The following is a 21,082-nucleotide window of genomic DNA, read 5'->3' as shown; positions in this document are numbered from 1 at the left end:
AACACACACACACAAACACAGTCTTGAGTTTCCAACGGAATTTTTAATAAATATATAAATATCGAAAAATATACAGATTCTAGAAGAGCCCAAAAATATCAGCATCTGATTTTGACAAAAGGAACCAACGCAAAATAACTTCTCACACGAACAAACAAACGGTAAAGTAACTCTCTGACTCTGTCTCTCGCTGGCACACGAGAGCGCTCTGCTGATGGAGGCTCCGTGTTTCTGAGAGCGGGCTTACACGACAGGAGCCTGAAGAAATGTAGTGCATTACGAATCCCAGGGAAGAAGCTCACAAGTACTTTGCAACATTCAGGGCGGCAGAAGCAGGAAAGAAGCGATACCAGGTGGATGCGAATAGCGCAATTCTGTTCACCAGCACTCTGCGGCAAAACTGGGTGCCGCGGGGGAGCAGTTCAGTTTCTTTCTTTTTTTTTTTTTACCCGGGTGCATGGAAGAGTTGGGAAATTAGTATGAAATGCTAGAATACACTAAAGTCCACCAAGGAAAAAGACATGGAGAACTGTAATAGACTGTAACACACCTTGACCATTTTTAAAATACCATGGCTGGCTGTAATCAATTATACAGTGAACTATGGTGTACTGTAATACAGAATAATACTCTGAGCTATACTGTGGTGTACTTTAATAGAGTATTGCAGCATAATACTCAATGATACACATTGGTATGCTGTAATACACTACGTAGTACGCCATTCTAAATTTGCTGTACTATAATGAACTGTAAGAAAAAATCTGGAATCAATGGCACACTGGAATGTACTATAATAAACTATCATTTACTGTGATTTTAGCCTGCAACCTTTCCCTGGTACAGTATGTCACCCATTTCATATGGCAAAAAACGTAACAAAAAGCCTGGCATTTACTTAACTCGTGACCAAATCTTTTACAAGCCAGTTTAGTGCATTTGAAGATGAATTACTTTAAAATCAAAGCAATAGAAATTCAGCTTTTGGGAGGGTCATTCGGGGGTCAATCTCTCGCTCGACCACATCTCTCAGCTCTCTGTTCCCACCTGCTTCCACCTCCTCTTTCACTTTCTGACAACTTGCCTGGCATACAGGTTTGCAATAATAATGCAGATGAGTCTAGTGCTTGCAATGATAATTGCAATAATAATGCTAATGTCATCTGGGCTATCTTTTACAAACATCCTGAATGACCAGGAGGCCAGTTTAGGCAGCCTCTCTCAGTGCCTCTCTCTATAAAGAGTGACACTCTATGACTCTTGCAAACTGGCAAGTTCACTACGAAAAACAGAGATAAAGAATAATCCATTTTTTGGTCGTCAGCTCGACTAGGGCAGGTGGAGCTTGTGAAATTGCCGTTTGAAGACTTTCTCTCATTGCCATGTTCATTCATACTCAAGCATCCGGATTGGAGCGCCCCCTTGTGGCAGCACAAATTCAGAACCACGACGGATTGTGCTTTTTCAACCATTCAAAAAACATCTAACAAGTAAACCTTTAATAATAAATTAATTTGAAAAGGACAAAAGTATCAAATAACAGTGCTTCTTTGCATAAGAAAATATACTTCAGTTCTTTTAAATATAAAATCATCTATAAAAGTCTTTGCTTCTCAGTTCCATTTTGTTGTTTTAAGAGCTTGGTTTGGAACAAATTATATTACTATAATTTTGCATTGGATACTTTTTTATATTATGATTAGCAGACAAAATCATATGGAAAACATCACTTTTCCTGTTTTTACTTTTATAGCTTCAGGAATGGAGTGAATTTTGCTTCATAAAAACCAGCCAAGCTTTTAAAACCATATTTCTGGAAGCCATGAATGATTGGTTCTTTGATTGGAATTGAGCGGAATTATTGACAGTTGGATTATCTGACTCTTTTCTCTGTCCAGTTTCAGTCTAGTAGTCTGTAGATGACGGAGTGTAAAAGGTCAGGGGTCAGAGGGTAAAGATCACTTATCCTCTGGTTCCATCACCTGGCCCATGAAGAGGACGGCACCTGGAAGGAGAGTGGTGTTATTCTGAGGCACATTACTTTTATCAATCATGTCAGGCATAAGAATATCAGCAGGAGATGAGGACTGTTTGTTCCAGAAGAAGGAGAGAGATGGAGAAATGGAGAAGACAGGACTGACCGACGTGACCCTGCAGTGACCGACGCAGGGAGAGGAGCGGTGTTCCTCCTGTGTGTGACCGACGCAGGGAGAGGAGCGGTGTGCCTCCTGTGCGTGACCGACGCAGGGAGAGGAGCGGTGTGCCTCCTGTGCGTGACCGACGCAGGGAGAGGAGCGGTGTGCCTCCTGTGTGTGACCGACGCAGGGAGAGGAGCGGTGTGCCTCCTGTGTGTGACCGACGCAGGGAGAGGAGCGGTGTTCCTCCTGTCTGTGACCGACGCAGGGAGAGGAGCGGTGTTCCTCCTGTGTGTGACCGACGCAGGGAGAGGAGCGGTGTGCCTCCTGTGTGTGACCGACGCAGGGAGAGGAGCGGTATGCCTCCTGTGTGTGACCGACACAGGGAGAGGAGCGGTGTTCCTCCTGTGTGTGACCGACGCAGGGAGAGGAGCGGTGTGCCTCCTGTGTGTGACCGACACAGGGAGAGGAGCGGTGTTCCTCCTGTGTGTGACCGACGCAGGGAGAGGAGCGGTGTGCCTCCTGTGTGTGACCAACGCAGGGAGAGGAGCGGTGTGCAGTGGGGAAGTCAGACAGTGTGGCAGTATGATAGTGTTGCACTGTAGTGGTGTAGTGGGGCAGTGGAACAGTGTGCCAGCGGTGTCTTACCTGTAGCCTTGTGCTGCACCAGGAAGAGGAAGGGCCGGTCCAGGGTCACTTCCTCAATGGCCATGCGGGAGTAGATAATTGCCGCTGCAGAGACAAGGGGAACAGACGTCAACACAGTGTCCACTACTGCACAGCACTTTCCCACTGACTCCCAAACTGTCTCACTGTCAAGACTCCACCTCAGTACCCAAACTGGTTATTATCAGGCATGATGAGAATATCCCTGGTCAGACCATGTACAGTATATGATTAACTCAAGTTGATATATTATGACAAAAATATATTTAATAGTAGACATATAAACTCTCCATGTGATTAGTCACACACATATATCATTAGCCCAGATCTATTTATAATTATTCAGCCTCCACTGATTATAAGTCAAAGTTCCACTCTCTACATGTCATTAGTTATAATATATACGTATCACTAGTGATTCTGGTATGCTGAGGTGCTTGTGTTGGTCTATTATCCTGGTAGAGTGTTCATCTATCTCAGTGCCAGTGATTCTAGCAGAGTAGCCTGTTTAAGTGCCACTTGTGTGACCAGTGTAGAGCACACACATGCCAGTGTCTGGTGTGAAAGTGTTAGCCCTCTCCTGAGAGGAGATTTGTCAGCGTGTTCAGTGCAGTGCACAGTGTGCACACGGTGGTGTTAAGGCACATGAGACAGATGAAGGGAATGAGTTATACTGTACCTGTGGCAGAGGAGCCAGTGGTGCCTTCCTCATTGACTTCAATCTTTACTCGCTGCAGGACCTTGGACACGAACAGGTTCTCAAAGGCTGTGGGACAGAGGGACAGGCTTCAGAAAAAGATCTCTCAGCTAGTGAGCACGCTTTACTCTCCATTGAGTCACACGGCACCAACGTGGGCCAAGCCGCTGCTGGTAATCAAGTGCCAATGGTCAATCAAGCCATTCATGCATTATAAAGATCAATCAATCAGTTCATCAATCCATCCATCATGATTTTCATTGGTTTGAGAGGCTTGTTCGTGGATGAGGTGGAGGTAACATATGCTGACTCACCACTCATGCGAGAGAAGTCTGCCTCCCGCTCGCTGAAGATGTCGCCCAGGCCCAGATCAGAAAGAGCATCTTTCAGGTCGGTCTCAGTGTCGATGGAGAACCTGCCAGCACACATCACAAAGCACAGCTCCGTGAGCTAGACCCAAGCTTCATCAAAGACAGTCAAATGTAAAAGAAGCTGTAGACACACGCAAGCAAATGGGTAGAATCAAATTTAAACTTGGATCTCTGTCTGTCAAGCACTGTGCCCTGTGCTCTGTACATGGGCATTCAGAAATGGTCCCAAATGTGGCCATCTTTCTAATATCTCATGTACATTGGTGTGTCATGGCAGAACCATACAGCTGGGATTTAGGATACAGGGTCTGTGGGCAATGATGTACCGGAGAGCTGTCACTCCCTTCAGTTCTCTGTCTCAGTCTCACCTGGGCAGCGCCAGCTGTCTGCTCACACGCCGGAGCCCCGCCCTCCACTCCTGAATGCTCCGCCCATTCAGCCCCTGTGTCAGCTCGGAGAGGGGCATGTCCCTTTCGAAGGGGGACACCAGGAACATGCTCAGTGTGTCCCCTTCATACGGCAGCTCGATGACATCGTACTCCAGCCCATCAGCGGTCATGAACTCCCCTGCAGAGAGAGAGATTCACAGGAAGCGAGGAGAAAAAGTGATGATCAGTAAAGGCATTGAATTTGAAAGCTGTGAATGCTGTCATGGCTGTCCTTGTCTGCTTCATATGTGTTCCATGGGTGCTAAGTACAGGAGGCCAGCTTTTCTCTGCCTGAGAGGTTTATACTCACACTTTCTTCTTTTTTTCTTTTTCCTAATACCTCCTGATGTGTTGCTCATATTCAACCCTGATCTGATCTGCCATACACACTGAATATAACCTGAGTGTATTCCAGACAACGCTAGAGCTACTGTTGTCCCTCTCTTTCTCTGCTTGCAATATATTTACCCAAACTCTGTTCACACCAAACTTTAAGGACAGTAGTCACATTTAATTGCTTTAATGATCTACTAGCAACCAAACGAGCTAGGTAGGCCACATAGTCTGCTCTCACTTGTAAACTCTCCGTTGTGCTTATGTTCTACAAACAGCCTGAGCAAGTCCATCGGTGCGTACCGTAGTTGAATCGGCTGGTCATCTGCATCATGGGCACTGAGACCAGACTGCCGTTAGGGCAGTGGAAGACACGTTCCTGGGTGAGCTTTGGGTCAAAGGGCACCTTCCAGCGACCCTGGAAGTGGATGGCATTGAGTAAGACCAGGCGGGTCTCCTCGCCGACTGAACCAGATGGCAGGAAGTCCGGGATCATGCCTGAGAGAAACAGAAACAGAGATCGAGACAGTCAGGGTGTGAGCTTGGAATCACGGGTGTATTTTGAGTGGCCAGCTCACACATGTTGTGTTGGACATGGGCATGGACCAGCCAATCAGTGCACTGTAAACTGAGTAATATTAGGTGTTCTATGGTAGTCAGTCATGGTCCAGGAGCGATTCACTCAATTAGGTTTATAGATCACCCTCTTATCAATCGGTTCTGAAGCCCTGGAGCAGTTTACTGGAAGCCAGTTACTTCTCCAGCAGGACATTTTTTATTGAATTCATCTGTAGGCTTTTGGGAAAGAAAACACAAATGTCCTGGACACAGACGTCCATGACCAGAGCCGGGATGTCTTGACTTAAATGAACCAGTTAACATGCTAAATTGGCCCAAAACAGAAATATACACTAAGCCTTTCTGAACAGATGATTTAAGGCATGAGCTTAATCATGGCAGCTCTCCAGGACCAGGGCTGACCACTCCGGGTGTCAGTCATGCAGCCCCTCACCTTCAGTGTTGTCGTACACCCAGTCGTTGATGACCCTCACCGCCATCTCAGGCTCAGTGTAGTCCACCTGGTGCACGTCGCTCTGGAAGGCCTTGGCCAGCCCCCGGCGGAAAGCCCGCTCCAGCCTGAGCCTCCTGTCTGCCATGACGGCGTTGGCCACCTGCAACGCCCCCTCGCTTGCCAGCTGTTTCTGCAGGAGGCGCTGCTGTCGGGGAGCTCCCCGCACTGAAAGAGGGCGACACAGAGAGAGAGAATGAACGTCTCTGGGCAAGAGCACAATGAGGAAGTGTAATCCTCTCCCTACTTCTTTCTTTGGCTTTGATCGGAGATTGTGAAAGAGTGGAAGCTACAATATCGGTGCCTTTCAAACCACAGCAGAGCAATGTACTCTACAGTACGATGGCTGGTGAGCCGGTGTGCCTGTCATTGAATAAGTCTGCCAGTTATTGTGTTGGCTAGCCAATCACTGTGCCAGACAGATAATCAGTGTGTTGGCTTTTCAATCACTACAAAGCCAGCCAATCAGTGTGCGGACTATCCAATAATTGTGCCAGGTAGGCAATCAGTGTGTTCGCTATGCAATCACTGTGCCACCTAGTCAATCAGTGTGTTGGCTTTCCAATCACTACACCAGCCAGCCAATCAGTGTACGGACTATCCAATCACTGTGCCAGCCAGACCTATAAGTCTGCTTACCTTGCAAAGAGTAGCCCATGTGGGTATGCAGCTGTCTCAGGGTGTTGCCTGCAGCGCCCATCTGAGCCATGCCCATCACTGAGGATATGCCATAGGGGGAGAAGACCAGATTCCTCTGGTTTGAGGATGATTTCGCCACTTCCTGGAAAACCCGCATTCCGAAATCCACCTGCCGTTCGGTAACCACAGTGCACAGGGCGGCCCCCACCAGACAGAACAACACGAAAACAACCTGCATCCTGGAAAAACAGAGCACAGGGGCGGCACTTGAGACCTGCAGCAGAATACATTCACGAGCATCTGTGCCAACGTGCTTGTCTCGGAAGACAAATACTGCTACTGAAGAGATCTGAGCACAACGCTCCCCAGCTATGAAAAATAACCTCGTGGCGACACCACACAAGGGCTGAAGCTCGTTGTAAAAATGTGACACTGCTTGTAGACTCCAGGGGCTGTTGTTGAAACATTCTCTACATTGCTGCCACAGTTCAAATGAAATGAAATGTTAACGGAATGCTGCTGCAATGTTCACCTATCATTTTGAGATTTTGTATCAGTCTGACGCCTTAATGATGACATCCCCACATAATGTCCTTTCAAAACATATACAGCATAAATGTCATACTTGTTTGTAAGATGGCCATAGTATTATGTCACAAAGAACTGCACAGGCCCAGTAAAGCTGCAAAAGCAAAATATTTTGTCTAACAGAACCAAACCACAGCCTTCCTGCAGCATTCGGATGTGTTTTACAATGTTTTTGTGTTAGCTGGGTTGGCACCACTGTCTGTGTTCACATTAATCCAACACATCTGGTAACAGACTGTACTGTATATGCTGGTTCAGTTAGAGAGGAAAATGAATGGTGAAGAAAATAGCAGAGTCTTATGCTTGTTTGATTCAGCCTTGCAATTTATACAGAGTGTGCAATGAAAACTAATGCAGACTTTTTTGTTTTTAGAAGGGATGTGTTTTGCTCAAGGGCCTTGAAAGGCTTCGGCTGTAAAGGTATCACATTCCGACAGGTCAGAGAGAGCAGCTCGCCTGCGCCAGTTCCAGTCTCCTGCCCTTGTGTGCTTTGTGTGTCACACTGAACACCCAGTAATCAAACATGTCCCCTCCAGCCCTGTCCAGGCGCTGTTGACACAACCTGCCCGTCTCACTGGGGCTCAGCCCTCAGCTACCTCCCTCCTGGGGCTCCAGCCATGCTCTCACCTGGGGTGAGTCCGCCCTTGCGGAGAGCTCTTAATCACAGAGTACCCCACACCTGCCTGAGCACCGGAGCTTGCTCACGTCTGAGACAACAAGGCTTTCTGGCAAACAGCACAGCAATATAACTTAGCACCACTCATTACTCTGGTGCAGTGCAGAAGTGCAGAGGTGTTTAGAATAGTACAGTGCAATACACAATATAGTGTAGTAGCACGAGAGTACAGTAAAGTGCAGCATACAGAGAATATATTTAATACAGAGTTAGTGCAAAGGAATTTAATATAGTACACTGCAGTACAGTTTAGTGTGATACACCATATATAATAATTTATTAACAAAGCTATTTAACCTCCACTCCAAAAGCAAAACAGCACATTAGTTCTACTGCTATGATGAATACTAACATGAATTAAATCAGTTCTTAAAAAGCAGCCCAACCATAAACTGCAGAATGTTAATGTAGAAAAAAGCTACCTGAAGTGCCCGTGGGTACTCACACTGATTTCTAACACAAACACTCCCAGTTTAAAAAGTCAATATTTGAAGAACAGTTAGTCAAACAAGGGAACTTTCTTACCTTCAACCTTGTATTTTGAATGAGTGTTGAAATGGAGTTGGAAGAAAGACAAACCCTGATGTGCCTCTATAGCCCCTGGGTACAGATGTTCACTGCAGCTGGGTTCTGTGTTCTGGCCAGCAGGCTGTAGGTTATGTAGTTTGGTGTCTGTTGTCTCTCTTCCTCGGTGTTGGGTTTTTGACACTGTTTTGGGGCAGCCAGTTGGCTATATATAGAGGGAGAGTGCCTTCCCCCTGCTCGCTCACACACACACAGTAGCGGAAGTTATTAGTGGGAGTGAGCTCATCTTGGCCGTCTGCACACACTCCCCCCCCCCCCCCTCCCCCCCATGCTTGGGGTTTACTGTAAAGGAATTCGGAGCATGTAGACACTTCAAGGCAATGCTGCTGACAGGCTGCGTCCACAGGGAAACAGGCTGAGCGATACAACTCAATAGCTCCATGACTCTGGGGTTCCATCTGTGTGTCTTGTCACTGTGTCTGTCTCTTCCTGTCTCGGCCTCCCTCTGTCTCCATTTTCTACCTCTCTGTATGAATCTCTTTCTCTACTCCTCTCTCTATACCTGTTTATCTCTGCCGCCCTCTCTCTATCTCTTTGTTTATATGTGTTAGAGGAAAGAATTCAAGGCTCATACTTGTGCGGACCACACGCACAAAAGCAAGCAAACTGTAATAAATTATTTCTAAATGTAATAAAGAGTTTTTGTATTACTCTGATTCTGACTCAAGCTATGACTGCAGGGCAGAGGTCAGGGTGTCAAGGTGTCGGTGAGGAGTTCGGTGAAGGAAGATGGGCAAACTTTTGAACGGGAACACTACCGACGTGAAAATTCGGGCTGTGTGTCACCTGACCACAGTCAGATGTCATGGTATTTTGCTGGGTTGAAGCTCTTTAGGCAGAGGAGCTGACAGGTTTACAGATTATTGAGGATGGAAACAGTTTGTAATAGAGGACATGGGCTATAAATAAATATATTGGAAACAGAAAGCAAGGAAATGGGGAATTTTTCAGAGGTCTCACAGACAGGGCTGGCACTCTTGTCCAGAGAGATTTATACATCGTCGCAAAATCAATGTCCCACATTCAGCCCCCAGACCTTACAGAATTGTTAATTGCTTAATTGAACTTAATTGAGTTAAGTCAAATTGAATATTTGGTTGTGGATAAGAACAGAAAACCACAGAGGGTGGTTACAGAGAAGGTGAAGCTCTTCTTCCTTGCCGGGCTGCTCAGAGGCTAATACATCCCTTAAATCACATTCAAACGTGTTCCAAAAGACTCCTGCAGTTCGCCGGAAAACGACTGAAAACATCAACGAAATTGTTTAACGAGCAACAGCCTACGCTATCAGCTGAGAGTTCTGACAGATATAGTGTGTCATAAGGAAAGGAATCTCCCTCAATTAATAAGACCCCAGAGCTAAGGCCAGCTTTTCTGCAATTTAGCAGATGAATCTATTCAATGAGGTCAGGGCTGACCTCCTCCCCTCTTCCTACGTGGAATTCACCAAACTTTAAATCATCAGAGTTACAAAAAATCGGACAAAATGCTTGCGCACATACTGGCAAGTAATAGATTACGAATCAAAACCCTTATCTCTTATTTTCATCCCACCAAATGTACAGAGCAACCTAGTAAGGCCTTATTTATAAAGCTGTGCTCACTTTTGGTCGCCACGCTACAGATACAGCCTATTGACTCTAGAGCGAGTCCAAATGAAAAAGGAGCTGCTAAAGCTGTCCCCCGCTGTAAAGATGCCGTCCACAGGCAGGGAAGAGGAGGTTCACTCTTGAACACGGGATATTGAGAGAAGATCTGATGCAAGTGTTCAAAATTCTTTAAGGTTTCTAACAAAGTTGATCCAAGAAGCTAGACTTCGGGATCAGCAATTAAATGGGCACCAAGTGTCACAGAAGAATGTGGGAGGCCACTTATGTGGAAGAATGTGGCCAAAATGACCAGCTCTATTGCCCAGCTCCCTTGGTTTCCCCGAAAATGATTGGATGAGATTCCTGGATCTCAGGATCTCGTAAGGTACCAGTAAACAAGTCAGCAAGGTGATTGGAACAGCCTTCTATGTTGAGTAACCTGACGCTGCTCGTGAATCTCTAGCCAGAGGCGTTAGCCGAAAATCAAAACTGTCAGTTTATTTTCTTTCACAATTCCTTGGCATTCTAGGAGCCCTTTCTCCAATTATGGAAAACCGTAGCCGGCAGCATTCCCCTGCACAGTAATCACTGCCTCATCTCCGCCACAGCTCAGCACGCTGAGACAGGCAGAGGAGAGGAATGCTGGAAGCAGACAGAAAGAGGAAGAGAGAGCAGGACCATGGGATTACTTCTGTATTAGTGTACATAATGTACTTTGCAGGACCGAACGAGCCAAATCGATCCCCATGGACAACCTCCAAATATATTCTTTCTTCTGTTGTGTAAAACGTTCCTTATGCTACTTTCCAGCTGCGGCTCGTCATTCTTGGCGGCCTTCAGCACAGACAGACCCCATGGCTGTGGGCTCTCGGATCAAAGCGCAGGACTCTGGTCACCCCCTGCTGTGCCACTGGCCACCAGCTGGCTTCGCGGCAGGGAGGGAGGTCAGTCTGTGGACTGTAGGATTCAGGGACGGTCCTGTACTCTCAGATCACAAAACACCGCTGCAGATGAAGAACTTACATGGAATGCAAAAAAACAATCTCTGTTCAGCCTGTCGTCAACACGTCTGATATGATCAATCCCCCGGTGCTGTCGACACAAAGACTCAGCCGAGTCAATGACGCACACACAGGTGGGGTGCTCCTGTGCTCTGTACCTGTGTTCCCCAGATTCAGTATTCGGATTATTTTTTTGAAGGCATCAAATCACCACAAATTAATGCATAATGAGTGAATCATACACAATGTCTTTAAAATATGCCAAATAAACATTCCAACCTTCTTTTACACTGGATTCCCTTCAGAAAAGGGGTAATGGTAATACCCAACCTGCATCAAACCCTTCATATCAAACAGAATCGCTACTCTGATCTCTGCGTCAGTTGCAGACATCTTCCCGTTGAACTTTCCTCACGGAGGGGAGCGACTGTAAACATTGTAAAGTCAATTCATTCAAAAAACGTAAACAAAAACCAAGAAGGAAATGGTTCAGTTTTCGTGGAGGTGCGTTCGGACCTGTTATCGGGCGGGTGGGTGACGTTTAGTTCAGTCAGCCAGCCCTCCCAATGGAACAGACTGACAGAGGGAGACACAGCGGTCCTGACACCGATTCCAACCTCTGCCCCTCGCTGGGAGATCCAGCATCGAGAACCGAAGTTGCCTGGCTTTTCCCCAACAGCGGCTACGCTGACCTGTGCGTGCTGTTATTCTACGTGGACTACACACATGGCACTTTGCTCATCAAGAGGTCGATCAGTGAATTGCCTAATTGGGTGATCTGGCACGCAAATCTGACTCTACATCCCCCACGGTTCAGACCCACAGGGGTGATGGGGAGAGCACTCCGCGGTCCACGTGTGGGGTAACATGTACAGCTCGGATGTCAGGAAGGGCCGCACGGCACAGGCTCACACAAGCTGAGAGAGAGGAATGTTGGGCCGGCTCCCACTTCTGCACCTCCCTCCATCCTGGTTTACCCGGTCGCCACGGCAACACTAATATAGTTTATTTGGAGTGCACAAGGGGGGTTTAAGGGAGGCCAGGGAGGGGAGTCCTCTGATCTTCCCAGGAAGAAATTCGTAATGCCTTTTCATTTCTGGACTTGTGCTGAACAGTTTACAAGCTCGTTACAGACACAAACACGCAGGCACACACACGCCAGGGCCACAGAATGACACAGTTGGCGGTTCGGCACGCTATACACTACTTGCACATGGGGAAGGAAAGAGAAAGACAGAGGAATCTGGGGGAGAAGGTTTACCTCTTGGGTAAAACCCAAGGTGTCACACTGTTGTGGTGGATCACCGCACCAGCACAGATCGTGGATACAGGTTTCTGAAAAGCAGGAGAAAAGCTCGCGTGGAAAGCTTCTGGAAGTGATCTAAAACAGGAACAATCCTGGAAAACCCGTTTTCCTAAAAACACAGCGAGCTACCAGAAACGCAGAAAGAGCTGGGCCAGAGGCGAGGGAAAGCTGTGATGAAACTGTCGTGTATAACCATGAGCGCCCAAGCGCACAGGCAGGCCCGCCAGCTTTCTTAAAAGTCCTCCTGCGCCCCTCCTCTTAATCAGCCTGTCTTAATCACCTCACACACACAGAGTGAGTCGCGCTGAGGCTGACGGACGGGCCAGACAGACAGACAGCAGCCGGGAGGCATGGGGAGACGTGAAGTGCTGCTGTGGGGCTGACTCAGAGGGGACAGTGACTGGCTGGTGAGAGCACAGGAGAGTCAGCAGCTCATATCTGAGATCTCTCTGGATTTCAGCATCTCCTGGAAGCACAGGGAAGCAGATCGCACCCTTGGGTCGACACATCTGTCCCTGTGAATGTCCCGACTTTCTTTTTCATTTTTACATAGGTCATCACAAGATCCGACAGCTCGACGTCATTTCTGTTTCACAAGCTCAAAGACTTCTATGAAATAATTCACCGTTCACAGAGGTCAATAGGGCTTCTTACGTAAATCCAGACTTTGATGCCTGCTAACAGGGTTCTTGGTTCTTGATCAGTGGATGGTGGGCTAAGGAGGTTATCCACTTACAGGGACAATACCGGAGCATGTATTTATACAGTGACTGGCCATGTTAGGAATGCCCAGTCAGATCAATAGAAACACTCAGTAGCAGGGTAAAGGAGAAAGGAGAAAGAGGCAACCTTCCATCACCTTCCCTGGACAGAGCCAACCCCAGATCTCAAAGCTATTGAAATGCTGGGGTAACCACTGGACCAGGCAGTGTACTGCCCCCCCCACCACACACCATTGCCCCTCATTATAACCCCAATTGAAGGCAGTCCCGCTGAAGGAACAGACTGGGAAGGGGCTGCAGGTATTTCAGATCCCTGTGGAACACATGGCCCTGCTGCTCGCAAGGCTCCAGCCGCACTATTCGGTGAGGGCGCCTCGCATGTTTGCCAGAGTGCTTGGCTACAGCCCAACACTGCCGCAGCAAAACCCAGACTCAGACTAGCTGATCTGTCACTGCCGATCCCCACCCCATCATCAGGGCCCAAGTGTTGATTACGCTCAAGAGACGCCGTGCTGAGCAGCCGCCCAGGAGAGCCAGCGCTAATCAGCGGCTCGCAAAGAAGGCATCCATCTCCCCGATTTAACCGTCATCAAGGCTGCTGCTGCAAATTCCCCACCGCCCCTGTGCTGTGCGGCGGAGACAACCTTCCAAAATCTCACCTTGGTGAACTTGCTACAGCGTTTTTTTACCGTTGTGCTTTCACCACTGTTTGGCTGTTGGCTCCTATGCAATATGCTTTTGCTGGGCTTTACTTCACTGGGCACTGGCCTGTCGGGTGACACTGTGGCTAAGGATCTGTGCCTATAGCTGGAAGGTTGCTGGTTCAAATCCTGTGGCTGGAAGAGGAGTCCTACTCTGTTGGGCCCCTGAGCAAGGCCCTTAACCCCAACTGCTCCAGGGGCGCTGTATAAATGGCTGACCCTGCGCTCTGACTTCAACCTTCTCTCCCTGTCTGTGTGTCTCATGGAGAGCAAGCTGGGGTATGTGAAAAGATGAATTCCTAATGCAAGAAATTGTATATGGCCAATAAAGTGATCTTATCTTATCTATTCCCAGATGGAGCTGTGGGATGGTGGGATACACATTGGAAATTGGAGAAATCCAGTTTCGGTTAGTGTCCCAGGATCGGAGCAGACAGATCGTTACTCTAACCTACCCCACCTCTAACTCCGTTTCTGTGTAACTGTGCTCTCACTCTCTTTCTAAATCCCTTTAATCTTTCTCTTCTCTCCACCGCCTAAACTTTCTCCCTTTCGTTCTTCCTCTGTCTCGCTGCGAGCCTCTCTCCCTCTCCTGTAATCCCTTCCACGGCTCTCTCCCTTGAACAACACCTGCCTTTCTTTTTCGCAGTGCCCTTCCTTCCTCTGCTGCCCTCTCCATACCACACTGGCTTCTCCTCCTCCGCTCTGTCCATCTCTCTCCCTCTCCCAGCTGTCTTACCAGCTGTCTGGACACTCGGAAGAGCTGCATTTCTCCTTGGCTGGGGCCGCGAGAAGCATGTTACCCCTGGAACGCCCTGATCCCACTGTAGCCAGGAGAAGCGGCGTGGTGCGAGTTTGGAAAGCACATTAACGTGATCCTTTGCTCACGAAGAGAAAGACTGTGTGAACAGAACCTGCTTGTATGGTCTGCAGGGACTATTAAAGACCGAAGAGCAGGTCCCCAAGAAAAACATAAAATTACACAAGCAAGTTACAATTATGTATATATTTAGTTGCAGTAACCCAGACTCTTGCACAGCAGCCTATACATAACTTTCAGGAGTGCTTTCTTTATGTGCCTTCTCACCAGAGACATGCACACACCAGCAGGGCTTATAGCACTGATATGCTAAATCGAAAGCGCTCAGGGAGGAAGAGGAGCTGAGGAAGTCTGCTTGCACAGCTCTGGGCTGTCAGAGATAAGGAGCCCTTGCTCACAGCGGTCTCGCCACAATAGGGGAGGCGTTGCGCAACATTTTTAGCCGTCAATAGGTGCCTGACCTCACTTTCTCCCTGGTGAGATATCCCTGTGTCAGGGCCCTGGTGCAAGTATGTGTCAACCCCCCCTCCTCTCCTGGGACTGAATCAGCATGACACCCCTGTGCAAGCAGAGCTGATGAATGGTGCTAGACTCCCCCCCCTCCTGTCTTGAGTGACACCCATGATGTCCCCATGTTCACCCCTGACACTGCCGTGACTCCGAGCAACGCTCAATGACGTGAGTGTGTGACATCACTGTATCTTTCGAAGTGTTCTTACATAAATATGTCCATATATAACGCTTTTAAAATGAAAACGGCTTCATTTTGCTTCCTCCTTCGCTCTCTTATTACCCTCATAAGATATGCTAACTCCAGGTCTGTCTGATCATCTGTCCATCCATCTATACAGCTAATCTATCGGAGAAAGGCAAATGAAAGGGAAGAAAGGCAGAAAAGTGCAGGCAGTGGTCTTCCCTTGTTCCTGTTATTGAGTTGACCTACCGAGTGACTCCCAGGTTGACTGCACAGTGTCAGGGGAACCTCCCTGTTGCTCAAGCCATGTGTCTCCGAGACTGTACGCTCTGTACACAACGCACTCCACACACACACACTGTACCCTTTGTACACAGTGCACTCTGTACACACTGCACTGCAGCTGTAACACATCACACCTATCACACTGCCCACACTGAACACTGTGCTCAGGGATCATCTTGCAGTGCTATAATTCAGTTCTAATGCTGCAGTCTGTTTTGTGTCAAGGGCCTTTCTTTTAAAAAAAAAAGAGTCACCAGTTCAGCATTTATAGGAAAAACACAACAACATGAACCACCTGCACTCAGCTTTAAAATGCAGTATTTAAAGTATATAAGAAAAAAGGAAGTTATTTCTATGAGCTATTTTTAAATTCTCATTATGTGATTGTGGATATTTTCTGCATCACTGCAGCGTTTAGAATATTTCTAGCTGCAGTAATTTAAACCAGCACCTCCCACAGATATAATAAACAGTGGAGAGTGGAAGTGAGCTGCTGGTGTAGCTCCAGAGCAGGTCTGGCAGCTCCTGATCCACATTTCCACTCACTACAGCTGGGGCCCCTTACTACCCAGGAAAAGCTGGGATCCCCACCTCTGCAGAAACTGGCACCAATCATCCTCACACGAGCAAGGAGAATCCGGATACTGCTGTAGTATTACTGTATATATATGATGGAGAAGTTCAAATAGGCACAGTAGCTGCACCAGCATATGTAGGCTACAAAGGAACAGGTAAAGCTTTATTCCACACTGAAAAGAAAAGAAACAAGACACAATGTTTTGGCTGTCGAGCCTTCTGTGGGTGACACCTGTTACCGGAAGAAGGCGCCGCAGCAGAAACATCGTGTCTCTTTTCTTTTCAGCGTGGAATAAATCTTTATCCGTTTCTTATATATACGATAGCAAGCGACAGGCCAGGGGTTTCTGTCACTTACAAGCGATGGTGTCCAGCTATTGTGTTTATGTTCTATTCTAATGGCCCGGCTGTTGTACGTGTCTTAGTGTGTCTTCTGGTGGTAGTCCCTGTGTGTCAGTGCGTTATAATATGTGAATTTTTGCTGGCTCAGTTGCAGTGTGTGTGGCACACTCACAATTTCCTGTTTTTCCAGACCTGTTTTGTCTGTAGTGCTGCTAGGATCCCACTCACAACCTTGACTCCACAATGTCGCTGTTGTTGCAGGAACTCAGAAACTCAAGATGTGTGCGAAATAGTATCACAGTGAATACTGCTGGAATGCTTTCCTGGCTCCGGTGTACAAACAAAGGCACCGTTTTCTCATGCCCTAAATGCCTTCACACCCGGGCACCCCAACACGAAAAAACCAGAAACTTCCCTCTCCTCTTAACATTGCATCTATAGTTTTGATTAACTATGTAGATGGAAATCAACTCGGAAGAAAATAACACATCGTCTGATTTATTGATGACTTTTAAGCAGCACACACTTAGTCCACTTAGTCCATTTTGAGCTGTAAGGTACAGCAAAAATCCCATCCTAACGTCAACCTTCTTCGACAGGCTTCCACTTCATGGGAATTTCTCACTCATTTTCAACAGGCAGGTGGGATTTCGATTTTGTGTGTTTGTGGTTTTAGTCTCAGGTGTTGGAATGTTTGGCACACCAAGCAGATTTCAGATCAGCGCTTACTGGTACCTTGCTCTTTTGTTGGGGTTTCCCTGGCTCATTTTCCAATCCTCAGGAAAGAACTTCTCATTCAGCTACTGTTGCACAAGGCTTGGTTTCAGGACTACAACGTTTGAGTTGGTTCCCTCTGGGATAGAAGGTGATAGGGCTTATTGAATTACACTTTCTGAAAAAAAATGTAATTCTCTCAATAACCAGTTCCAGGAAATATTGAAATTGGAAATAAAAACTTCCCACATTTCATTTCAGCCGTGTCCTGCTCGGGGTGGAGTGTATGCTGCTGGAATTGGCTCCAGATTTTCGTGATCCTTTCCAGGAATACTGTAAATGGCCTTCTGATAGTGGAAGGGTGAATGGATGTAATTTGCACTGTGACTGCAAACAACTGTGACAATAAGGCACAATAAAAGGTGTTATTTAACAGAAATTCATGAGCAGGTCAAATTCTACCCTCCTATACATAAATAATTGCACATAGTGGGCAACCAGCATGTTCTCTAGGTCGCCGCCACTACCCCAACTTCACCCTTGTAGCTGCCTCCCTAGTTCATTCCTTATAAATGGAGGGGGGGGGGGGGGGGGTGACAGCGCTGACCTTTATTTCCTCAGCTGAGTTAACACTAAAATATTAGGTACACTATCCCTTTATATTCGTCAGCTTGTTTTGTCATTATTCAGATTTGATTGAACTAGTGAAATGGTAAACCTTACGATTCCATTTTCTGATAACAGTTCAAACTTGTGCAAAAACATTTGCATTAGAATGAGGCACACGCTTTCAGATACATAACCCATAAAGCACACTCATACACAGGACACTGAGTACCCACGTCTTGTGACTTCACTGCATTAAGCTTTCGAAAATGAATGACTGGAAGACACAATTGGAAAAATATTTCCTGAAACCCCTACTGCAAACTACCCCCTTGCATTATCTTTGCAGCAGGAAAAGTGAGTGATAAATGAGTATTGTTCCCCCACTTGGGATCACCCCCCCATACACACACACCGATAAGCTGAATGTTCTTTTTCATGTTAAGATTTCCAAATATCCGTTCCTGACACATGCACTGGGACAAGGACAGCCCGTTGTTTTTGATGGAATATTTAGAACGCCACTCCAAAAATAATACACTGGCGTTAACAGAGGGATGCAAACAGGACTACGTGGAGGATATGACAAAACTTGGGAATGCCAGTACAGGAAAGAAAACAGGTGAATTGCGATGCCGAGAAAATAGCGAGCAAACAGGAAAGGACCTGCAATTGTAGGAATTATGAGGAGCTTTGAGGATTCAGATGTTTTTATTTTGATGAAATCATGCAAAATACAGGGCACATCTGTAGTTCAAGATAAGGAAAGAAAAGATAAAGACGAGATGGGGAGATTCAGTCAATCTGGCTCATTTGGCTGTTAGTTGCTTAATGTTCAAGGAATTCTATTTTTCCTGTTGGGAAAAGTTCCATGGAGTCAGCCACATCCCATTCACACGTCCAGGAACTTGGTTCCAATTCCCACAAGCATCTTAAATGGTCCTAAATTTAAGCCCTAGGTGTGTCCCTACCCCTTGTGCTGCTGCTGTTCTTGACTGGTCAATACATTTCTGGTTCTTGAATATCTGAATAAATGTCCATTCTATCTTTTCTGTTCACAGCTTAAAAGATTTAGCTCCCTTTGTCTGTACAAGGACTTGATTTCATTTCAGGCCAACAGTGGTCCGGTGGTTGATCGATCTTGTACACACTGTAAAGCAGTAGCGTTCTTCTAGTGTAGTGATCAAGACTGAACACCACACTCCAAGTAAGATCTAAATAATGTAGTATCTCATTTTAATACAGACTCCTTTTTTAAAAAAATCTACAGTCTTAATAAGACATCAAATACCATGAAAAATAATTTAAAAATCATGTAGTTATGCTTTTATATTGCTTCCACCTACTGACTAGTGGAAGAAAATATATTGAGTCATATATGAGTAATATAAACACATTAATATCTCGATCTTCCTCATAAATATTTTGCTTCTTCCAGCTCAATGTGCATGCAATTGTTTGATATTCCTTATGTATCATGATTCATATATTATATAAAACTGAACATTTGATATGCTGAATAAATATACATGGACATTTCATCACTGCTGGAGTTCACCCTGGACTGGGACAGTGGTAATCTCTAAGCCATAAAGATCTCACCCTGGCCTTAATGGTCTACTCTCTGTCTTCCTCTTCTAGACATTATACATTGTATTAGTGTAAAAACATTTCTGATGGCCTCATTAGGTCTGACACAAAAAATCTTTCTCTTCTTGAAAGAATGTTTCCTGTCGCACTGAATGCCCTGATCCAGACACAACAGAATCCCGGCCCAGGGTGACTGTACTGTCTGCTGTGCCCAGACAGGTTGCAGTGCCAGTGAATGCTCCTGTCGGTGTCTCACAGCCTACTCACCCTGCCTGTCACGGGAGAGCGGGCAGGAGAGATAAGAAGCGAGGGAGAGAAAGAAGAAGCCAAAGAGGGACGAATTGGGCTTCTAGCTTTACAAATTGTGCTCGACTGTGTTGATTTGCGCGTCGGTCTGTGTGTCTGTGGATGAGAGTTTGGTCTCGGCGTGTGCATGTGTGGGAGAAGCCGTGGGCTCTGTGTGCTGGAGAGGGTGTGACCTCTGTGTGCAGACAGCAGCGCTGTACCTGTCTGCCCTGAACACACTCACTCACACCTGCCCTCTCAGCACAACTAGCTCTTATATAACAGTACTGAACATGCTGATCCAGGCATGCAGAGGAAAAGTACACCCCTCCTCCACTCATTTACTCCTCCATTTCTGGCTTTGCGCTCCTTCTAGCTGGGACAGTAACCCTTTATTAACAGTTTATCTCAATGCAACCACCTGTATCTTTCCATCCATCATCACTCCTTTGGGAATGGGATGGTATTTTAGTGCCAGATCTGACAGATGGGCTTTAACCGAGACACATTTTATTCCCCGTTTGGATCCCAACTTTTTGATTTCAAGGCCTTGGGGAGGAGATGGATGGGGGGGGGGGTGAGTTCCTCCTGAAGTTTTCTCTTCCTGAGAGGGATTGTGCCAATGTGCCTTTCCGTGCATGTTTATGCAATCAGAATCAAGATATAAATTCCCCGGCTGCCTCATTGTACGATACGCCTAGGCAATCATGGCCTGCTGGCTCCGCTCCCCTGGCTCTGTTCAAGGAGCTCCACACTCACAGTCTCCAGCTACCTGTGGCTGTGTGTCTGGCGCCTTTGTGAGGGCGCTCCGTCAGCGGCCTGACTCACTGTGCCCTCTGGTCACACAGCGGCTCCTGGTACAGAGTCGAGCTGTCAGACCTATCAGGAGAGAAAAGCGCTGAGGCCCGTCCGCAGGGTCAACAACTATACATCCGGGGAGGGCAAGACGTCTGGGCCTCTGTGACTAGATGAGAGAGGGAGAGAAGGAAGAAGAGAGCCGAGAGGGTGGAGCCGAAGGGAGTGAGAGGAGGAGAAGGAGGAATGAACGAGGGGGCAGCAGGGGACGAGAGGAACAAAGTTATGTTAGGATAGGGAGAGATTTCTAATTGAGTGGAAGTAGAAAATGCCTTAATCACTCTTACATGGAAAAGCCTAGCAGCAGCCTGTCAAAACAGACACAATAATAAAACCAAAACAATGTGTTTGTCTAGACTCTTCCGCAGAGAGTCTCTAAATTTGAACATTATATCATCGGTCTTTTCCTGTTCATTAAAGTCTGGCAGCCCGTTGTGCTGCATTGCTTTGGGGGATGCCGTTGCTGGTTTGTCATCTAAGAGGGTTCTTAGTAACTGCAGAAACAAATATTACCCACCCACGACTTCTGAGCAGGGATCAGCATAAAGGGGGAAGCTGCTTTTGGCATTAAGCGGGTCATTAAAGTAACCTACACTGTTTAACAAACATGGAAACCTCCGGTTTAACCGTTGCGCTCATTCCCTTAATCCTTTCTTATCAAATATATCTGTTCCCTAATCACTGTAATACTTTGACACAGATGATTTTTTATTTTAAAAGTTGCCATGCAGCTAAGAACTTACTACTTTATTTCATTTTGTGGTGCCTTTGCTAAACTCAATAACACTAAATACTAAATAGAATATTAA

General features: G+C 46.7%; 1 protein-coding gene across 1 annotated transcript; it reads right to left on the bottom strand.

Annotated features, from left to right (window-relative positions):
- Positions 1-23: 23 nt before the first annotated feature.
- serpine1 (serpin peptidase inhibitor, clade E (nexin, plasminogen activator inhibitor type 1), member 1) lies at positions 24-8,312 on the bottom strand. The gene is made up of 9 exons (XM_088910708.1): positions 8,128-8,312; positions 6,339-6,577; positions 5,643-5,867; positions 4,934-5,128; positions 4,238-4,436; positions 3,813-3,913; positions 3,481-3,567; positions 2,784-2,867; positions 24-2,005 (listed from the first exon to the last, which is right to left on the bottom strand). The coding sequence occupies exons 2-9, from the start codon at positions 6,574-6,576 to the stop codon at positions 1,959-1,961; spliced, it is 1,176 nt and encodes a 391-aa protein (XP_088766834.1). The 5' UTR covers position 6,577; positions 8,128-8,312; the 3' UTR covers positions 24-1,958.
- Between the last annotated feature and the right edge of the window lie 12,770 nt (positions 8,313-21,082).

The sequence above is a fragment of the Atractosteus spatula genome, chromosome 3 (genome assembly GCF_055471065.1).
Source record: "Atractosteus spatula isolate fAtrSpa1 chromosome 3, fAtrSpa1.hap1, whole genome shotgun sequence".
NCBI lineage: Eukaryota > Metazoa > Chordata > Actinopteri > Semionotiformes > Lepisosteidae > Atractosteus > Atractosteus spatula.
The sequence above is the reverse complement of the archived record's forward strand: the minus strand, read 5'-3'. Positions and strand labels throughout refer to the sequence as shown.